This window comes from Rhopalosiphum maidis, chromosome 2 (assembly GCF_003676215.2).
Source record: "Rhopalosiphum maidis isolate BTI-1 chromosome 2, ASM367621v3, whole genome shotgun sequence".
Lineage (NCBI taxonomy): Eukaryota > Metazoa > Arthropoda > Insecta > Hemiptera > Aphididae > Rhopalosiphum > Rhopalosiphum maidis.
Genome location: NC_040878.1, coordinates 73164200 through 73173419, shown reverse-complemented (window position 1 = coordinate 73173419; position 9220 = coordinate 73164200). Strand labels below are relative to the sequence as shown.

General features: G+C 30.4%; 1 protein-coding gene across 1 annotated transcript; it reads left to right on the top strand.

Moving 5' to 3' along the window:
- The first annotated feature begins 851 nt into the window (after positions 1–851).
- Positions 852–6070, top strand: LOC113554018 (phospholipase D C-like). The gene is made up of 3 exons (XM_026957660.1): positions 852–1004; positions 3579–3872; positions 5159–6070. The coding sequence occupies exons 1-3, from the start codon at positions 852–854 to the stop codon at positions 6020–6022; spliced, it is 1311 nt and encodes a 436-aa protein (XP_026813461.1). The 3' UTR covers positions 6023–6070.
- Positions 6071–9220: the final 3150 nt, after the last annotated feature.

Here is a 9220-nt window from a genome sequence, read left to right as displayed (position 1 = left end):
TTCAGACGTAGGTATATCCCCAGACTCCAACAGCTAATCACAATCCCTATTTAATATTTAAATATCATGCACGTGTGCAGAAACTTTGCAGTGATGACTTTTCACATAACTTCGCATAACTGCCATGCATATCGCATATGCATAACATGGTATGAAATATGGACTGAGGTTTTAAAAAAAATAATACTGCAAGATTATAAGATAATAATGTTATATATAAACATAAAGTCATAGGCGAGATGGCTGAGCTGCAACTACTGAAAAACCCACGTGACCCAATGGATTAATTTTTTTTTTTTTTAGACTTAGGATTTGTTAATTTTATTCGTTCTTATTATTATAATAATATTATCATCGTTCTTGTGATTGGCAATCGCCGTGATTTCAAATCGTTTTCGGCGAGCACGTCCGAAGACCTCCGTCGGTAGACGGATCGTCTTCGGCATTGGAGGACCACGACGAATGTTTTTTACTTTATGCTCGCCCAACGAAGATCTAACTTAATCGACCCCTCCTCCCCCAAAAAACCTTTATCTACGCGAAAATATACAACAGACACCAACACTTGCACGTCAACGCTATACTATGTAATATTACAACTACCAATACAACTATTATTATTATTAGGTATTGTTTATTATATTTTAATATTATCAACATCATTGTTATTTTGTCGTCTTATGACTGTTCTTAAAAAAATATTTTGATACGTTTTTTTTTACTAAAATAAATAGTTTTTATACAATTGAACGTCGTTTATCGTAACATTTAATAACAATAAAATAATATTTTGGTAATGCCGTAGTCGTTGTGCTAACCGTTGTTATCGTCGTCCATCGTCGCCGAACGTCATGAGCGATATTAATTTGTCTATGAATTCGTCGCCAGACAGTAGTGATATTATTAGTTTTCAGTCGAATCAGTCGATCGACAACGACTCACTAGCAGTAGTGACTCAAAGTTATTGCGGAAATTCCATCATTATTGCTCCCATCTTACCACAGGTAAGTAATTATTGAAATACCTAATAATAAAAAAAAAACTATACATCATAGGACATAGGCATTCTAAAGATTATGGTTATTTTTAGAAATGTCTCCTTAGTAATTAAATGACTTGTTTTTATCGTACAAATGATCATTTGAACGTTTTATAGGTTAAAAGTTCTAAAACTTATATGTAATGTAGGTATGTACTAGTTGCGTGATTAACCTAACCTAATATGTAAGACTATGATAATAATTGTAGGTATTATATTTTATATGTGTTAAAATGTTCAATGCATAGGAGAAACATAAAAAAAAATATTTCAATATTTAGAGACTTATTTACATGATATACGTTAATTACGTTATAAAAATACAATTTTTTAACCTGATAAATATTAAGTTTACAGTTTATCAATCATAAATTTATGATATTATTAATAATATCAGATTTCAGTACCATTATTCGATTTTGATAGAAAAAAGTTTTGGACTTGATTCATAATTTTTATTATTATAATACAATATAATATAATAAACAATGCAATATTTTAAAAAAATACCTATATAATATTATGCTTAACAGTTATCAATAAAAAAAGTTTATATTGCTATAGCACACTTCTTATATTGAAAATTATTTTTAGTACTTATTTTAAAATTATAGGGTTTTAAATCATTAAAAATCAAAATTTGAATAAATAGTTTATTAAAGGTTAAAAGGAGTTGGTGAACATGCTTACTAAATAATTATAATTTTTATTATTTTTTTTATTTATTTTTACATCTTACACTGACAGTGTGACCATAATACAACTATATGTATTCTAAATAAATCATAATAATATAATGACTCATTAGTCTTTTTATACGACTATTGAATACGATAGGATGACACATTAACGACTTGTAACACAGTTTTTAATGATAAACAATATTATTTTGTAGAGGTAGGTACCTATATTAACGACCGTATATTATAACGAAATGTCCAATATTATTATACTCTAATTAATAATATAATAAATAAAATAAAATAAAAAAATAATAACAATGTAATAATTAATTTTAAATTAATTTAACTAATTTATAACATATAAACAGAAAAAGAGAAATAAACAGTAAAACTATGTTCAATACATTATAATCTCAAAGTCTTTGTACAAACATTATGCCCTTTGATCTCCATCTTCAAATATTATATGAAATGTATGCGTATTGATTTGGCGGTGTATTTGTGTATGATGTCCTTTATGTTCACATATATTATACAGATGAATGACGATTAAAGATAGCAAAACATTTGTCCAATGTTTTAGATAATACTAAAATATTATATAAGTATATTGGTTGTAGTTATTATGTATAACTTGATAAAAAAACCGGTAATACATGATAAAAAAAACAGTTTAAAATTAAAAAAAAATTTTTTGTATAGTTTTATGATTTTAGCGAGTAATTTATTGAGATTATTGAAACAATTATGAACAAAATAATGTTACAAAAAAAAAAAAATAAATAATAATCAATTGTAATAGTAAACAGTAACAAGTGCCTACAACCGCATTGTATTTAACTTGTAACGTTTTAGTAGTTCTGGAATTTATTCTAGTAAAAATAAATATTATTATACGTTAATTTAATATATAATATTACGTTAATATAATATCTTATACACGGTATTAAATTATTTTTTTGCCATAATGTATAAAAACAGCTTTTATTTTATTAATTTATCCTAATACAATAATGAGAAAATTCAAATACACTACACTCGCATTTCTGCTTACATTGTATACACACATATTCGTATGCATTATATTATTACAAATTACAACGTATTCAATGTTCACGGTAACATCGTTATACCTAAGTGTTTACCAGTATTTTTAGTGTGTTTACTGTTTAGAATAAAATGTTTATACAACTAAATATTTTAGCTGGACGAACTTGAATTAAAATCGGATTTTTGAGAGGTATCTTATAGATACTTCGGGAAATAATATAGTTTGAATCTCAGTCGTTCGAGACTTCATAATATACATTTATTGAACATACGTATTATATACACACGAGTACTTAATCAACGCTGAAACCTACATTATTCAAATCTATGTTCAAATGTTTTATAGAAAATTACGATTTCAATTGTATGTTGTAAACTTTTACTACTATATACATGTGATTTGTTATTAATTTATTATTTTTCATAGAATTTTTTATTTCGTACGTATAATTGATGGCTGGTCAGAAATAATGAACATACTTACATTTAAATATAGCGGTTGAACATTTTGAATGTTTTAAAATTATTGTAGCATTATAAAATATTTTAAAGAAATATGTCCACGTAATAAAGTTAGCTAGTTAGGTAGGTACTTTATTTCTCCATTAGTTTTTTCCGACGATTTCCTTTTTATATTTTTCAATGGTTTTGTTTTTTATTATCATAAATTACCATTATAACTACTTATGGATGACAGGTTATACAATTTTTTTTCACGCTTAACTACACTATTTTACATTATGTTTATACAAATAATGTAGTGTATTTTTTTAAAAATAAGATTAGTGATCAATGTATTTTTTTAGTCCAGGTGTATTAATCAAAACAACCAAAGATCATTAACATGGAATATATCGTTGACTGATGAACAAGATGAAGTATCTGAAAACTTTTTAAGGATGTATAATGAGCCAATAACAGTTGCTGAAAATTTTGGTCCAGCTATGTTAACGGTTCCCGAGAACATAAGAAAACAAGCTGATGAATTATTCAAACCTTCGGAAATCAATCCAAACGAAATATTTGATTGGGTAAATACCAAAGTATCGTGGATTCTTTCATCTAGCTATCAACAATACCTTAAGTCTATTCCTCTAAACGTAAGTATTTTTTTTTATTACTTATGCGATAATTATCGTCGTTTATTTTTTTTATTGAAAACAATATAACATACAATATATTACAAAATACTATAGTAATTAATAATAAAAAGTAATAAAGCTAAAAGCTTGAATTTTAATTAGTAACTTATTAGAATATGTACGTCAGAGTGTAATAAATCCAACATTAATCACTATAAGAATTATCCTCATTAATTAATAGTGGTTATTATCTCATTGGAATACATTTGTATTTGTACAATTTAAAATAGTTGAACAATTTATCAGTATTTATGGAAAAATTCGATGATTTTAATTATTATTAATCACAGATAACCCTTATAATGCGTGTTTTTGATTAATTATATGACGGTTTTTTTTTAATTGTACTCGGAAATATAAAAATACCGATGGAATATATTTTAAAATAGGAATTAGTTACCAGCTAACGGAATAAAAATAAAATTTAAAAAGTAGGTAAGTATTTGACGTAACATTGTTATATATACCTATGGTTTGATTTATTTGAAAAATGTACACGTATTAATAGTCTATCAACAAAATCAACTCGAGATAAATTACCCGTCAGAAACTTTTGGCGGTATACACGAGTTAAATGTATTTAAATGTATTTTTTTCATGCGGGTCGTCGGGTACTTGTATTGATTTAGAATTAAAAAATAAAAAAGTATTACATAGACCGCTAAAGCAATAATGTGAAATATTAAATAAGAGAACGGGCGGCGCACATGTGCAGTAACCTATTATATTATATAACATCACTATCAAAACAATATGCATATTATATGTGTGACTGCATAATATGCTATTACGGAATTTCGTTATAAATTATAATAATATTCATAATAACGTTCGATGATTTATCGTGGCTGGCGCTTTCCGTCGAAAACTCACGCGTTTCAAGTATAAAATATAATAATATTATAATATCGCCACTGGCATGTTGTGACGGCGACGATCTCATATAATAGGTACCTAGTAATAGTGGCGGCGTGAAATTTTTTATTTCTTGAGGCCAATACACAGATATCCACTATAAAGGACCCAAAGAGGCCACGAGACCATCACCACCACCTGAATATTGTATAGGTATTACAAAACCGTACATGTAACAATAAATGTCATATTTTATAGCTGGCGGGCCACAGCCTCCCAATTGGTGGTCGTGAGACAATGATGGTCTCATGAGTTAATCTATCGCCCAACCACTATAATAATAACATTGCAATATAATGATATGCGAATTTGTCCTTCTTCCGATTCAGGTGATGGAGAAGAGAGAAAGACACGTGCTGTACCCTTGGACGCAGTGGAACACGTCGACCGGCACGCAACGCCGTCCGTCGCTCAACACAACAGCCGTAGCGTCTCCGGCGGCGTCCGACCGTTCCATGTCATCGTCGTCTTCATCGTCAGTGAGCGCCCACGCGGTGCACGGCAGATCACCAAACAACAACAACAACAACAATTGCAGCAGTAGCAGCAACAGCAGCAATAACAACAACGACTCATTTGGCTACCGGAGCGGCGGCGTCGGTGCGACGGTAGCGGCGGCGTCCGCGATGGCTGATTGCACGTTGTCGTCTTCGTCGGCCAGTGAACTGAGCTTTTCGCATTGGGCGGCCGTCGACGCTACATCGTCACCGCAACAACAGCAGCAGCAATACCATTACTACCACAACCAATACCACCACCACCACCACCACCACCACCATCACCACCACCAACAACAACAGCAACAACAACAACAACAGTCGGTCACGGGCTGGACACCGGTGGCGGTCCAATCGTCACCGTCCGACTGCGGCCGGTCAGTGTCATCGGCCGAGTTCGTTCAGCACAACGCCGCGGACGGCCGCTCGCCATCGCCAACGGTCCGCTGGCCGTCGCGTCTGTTCTACTGCGTGAACACCGACAACAACACGATCAACAAGTTGGTTGAGCACTATTGCACATTCTGCTACAAGAACCACGAACCGCCCGAGGTGTACGGCAGCCACCTGGTACGGGACGACACGCGCACCACTTGTCCCAAGCTCAGGGCGCTCCGGTGCAGGCACTGCAACGGCACCGGCGACAACGCGCACACCATCAAATACTGTCCGTTTCTGTACTCGAACTACAGTTGATGGACGGCCGGCGATCGTGTTGTGTAGACGTCATGCGCGATCGATCGATTCCGCTGGTAGTTTGTGGGGACGGATGGGTGGCGGGTTACTGGGGGGGTGGGTCTAAGGGTTATCGAGTGATCGTTTTTTCGTATCGATCTCGGATTTTTTTCGTTTTGTATGTATTATATAAACGTGTAAGTACTCGAATTTACCGTTATTCAACCATTGCATGTGTGTTATTATCATAATAATAATGTTAATGATCATTATTATTTTTTATAAACTTCTTATCTATAACTTTCGCACTCATTCGCGAGTTAATAACAATTATATCGACACTCTCGAACGAGCGGATAAGATAAGTACGATTTTATGAGTTTATAATGACCGTCACCGTTCGTTTATCATCATAATACAAGTCTACAATATGCTTGATGTTATATTATATTTAGCAGTCGGGTGATAATAATAATGTAATGTTACGCTTGTTCGTTGTTGCAATATGCGTCGTGCGTGTAGCGTGCACACACCGTGCACCTCATCGCGACGGCGGTTCTTGTCCCAATTCCGCCTTACCTGTGTAAACTTTACACGGCGGTACCTTCCTACATTTTTACACTATTATAACGATAACGACCGGTGTGGGTCTAGACTTTAACTGTACAGAGAAGATAAAAATAAAATCCAGAACTTTATTACGATATTGATGTGTTGCTTTTCTACGGTTTGTTATATTATTCTTTTTGTTATGTATTATTCGTTACGGTAAACTTTTCTTTATTCGAAGTCGTTATTATTAATTTTATTTTTTTATCATTATTATCAATATTTAATATTATATTTCACGGACGTTTGACACGCATGCTAAAATTATTCATGTTGGTATTCTAAAAATTAAAAACCATCTAGAGTTTGTTTTGTTTTTTTAATCGTCGGATGGAATATTTTTTACGTCGACATATTATAAAATATAGTTTATTATTTATTTTGGCTATAACGTTGTTTTGAGTTGAATAGGTTCTGTGACGCGCGTTCTCGGCAATATAATTTATATAAATTACCACTTCTTAATGTTAAAAACTGATTATATTTCGTGTATTACGTATTTACGTATGTTAATATTGTGTAGTGCAACTCAAAAATACCAATCCGTGTATTTTGTGACAAAATAATTTATTGACATTGTCAACACTGTCATACACTGTTTCAATATAGGTATTCAAATTTAGCTATATTTTTAATATTGTAAATATTGTCATTTTAAGAATATGCAGATAAATGTACTGTAAATGTTTATAAAATATTGTAATTTGTTTGATGTAATTATGTGATATTATTTTGTCTTGATAAAAATAACTATAATTTTAAGGTAATAGTATTTCAATATCTTATAACAAATCACACGACTAATAAATGAACTATTATTAACTACAATGACTATGTTATATTATTATTATGTACATTGGGTATCGAACATTCTTCGGTAAAACCAATTACTATTTCATAGGATGAAATAAATTAAATACATAACACAAATAATGAAGTATATAATTATTACTGATTGAACGAGAAATGTATTTAAATATAAAACGTTTTTAAAAATTATTTTTTATTCAATTAAATAGTTATAGTCTATGACCTATATAGTATAATAGTCATAGTTATATTTATTATTAAGAGTTGAAATATTTTAAATGGTGAACTTTAAGTTCCTACTTGTAGTTTTGTGTTTGGAAACAGAATGTATTTTATAAAAAATGTTGATGGTGTTTAATACATTATGTATTTAATATAAAAAAAATTAAATAAGTAATCGAATTGGTAAAACAAAAAATATTCAAACCCTGGATGTAAATTATTTGTTGTGAGTATTCCCTATTAGGTACAGTGTCTTAGGAACGATCACAGTCGTAATCACGTTTCGATTAGCTTCTGAAAAGGTAATTCTGCATTAAAAATGTTTTCTCTGTTTCATAGATACACATAGAAAATAGTAAAACCTCCATATTCTACTTATTAAGATTAAATAATTGAAATTAAAGTATAATTATATGACCCTTTACTTATAATAATTATCAAGAATAATATTATTTGTGTTTTACCAGAAGCATTTATTTATTTTTATTTTTAAGTTAGTTATGACTTTATGAGTATTGAGTATCTAACTAAAAAAAATTTATGAAAAGTTATGAAAAGTTATTATATAACATTGATTCGGACAATGTAATCACTATGAGTGAAATAAGAATAAAGGCTTAAACTATATTTAACTTAATACACGTGTGTAAGCAGACGAAGAAAAAATTAAACAGGTTTAGTGGTATGCCCATTTATAAGATCATAGCGACGCAAGTACACCACCGATCAATGATGAGTAAAAGATTTGATTGAGGTAAGAACTTACTTCAATAGGTACTTGTGTACTTCTAATAGTATTTTGAATTAATAAATATTATAGTCATTATTATTGTTTTATTTATAGGTACTTCTATCAGTTTTGTTATTGTTATTTTGTTGGAACACACAATATGAACTGAGAAAACGAATGTCTTTATTTCATTATGAAAAATAAAATCTCTTAGTAATATAACTAAAAATTACTAAATATGAGTTTTTTTTTGTATTAAATTTTAATAAATGAAAAATTGATAACTTGACAATTAATTTAAGTACATAATATAAATAATAAATAACGAAGCTAGCATCCAATACTAAATTAATTATTTTTGATAACCATCACTTAAGATTTAATGTTTAGTACAGATGAGGTGTTGGAGGGGGGATATTAAGAGATTTAAAGTAACAGAGCAAAATTATACGTTTGGTATGCAATGTAGGATAGTCTAAGAGTAGGTAAATATGAGAGATCGCAGACCCTTTTAGTTAAGTATAAGTGTACAAAGAGGAGAGACATTTAAGCTCTAACTCAAATGTATAGGCGTGATCGGATAAAAGCGAATGGCCTTCGTGGAGTCTGCTGAAACGGATAATAGTATTATTAGTATTTCTTGGCAGTACTCGGCTAGGACAAATTAAAGTAAGGGTACTCTGTTTACTTTAAAAAAACGTCCCCATTACTTGTTAAACATTATTGAGCTGTAGGGGCTATATACTTCTCTTTAAATCATATACAAATATTTATAAATAATTAATTTAAAAAATAAAAAAAATACAAGTTAATATAAAATATAGGTTATTACTGTACCTATTATGTAC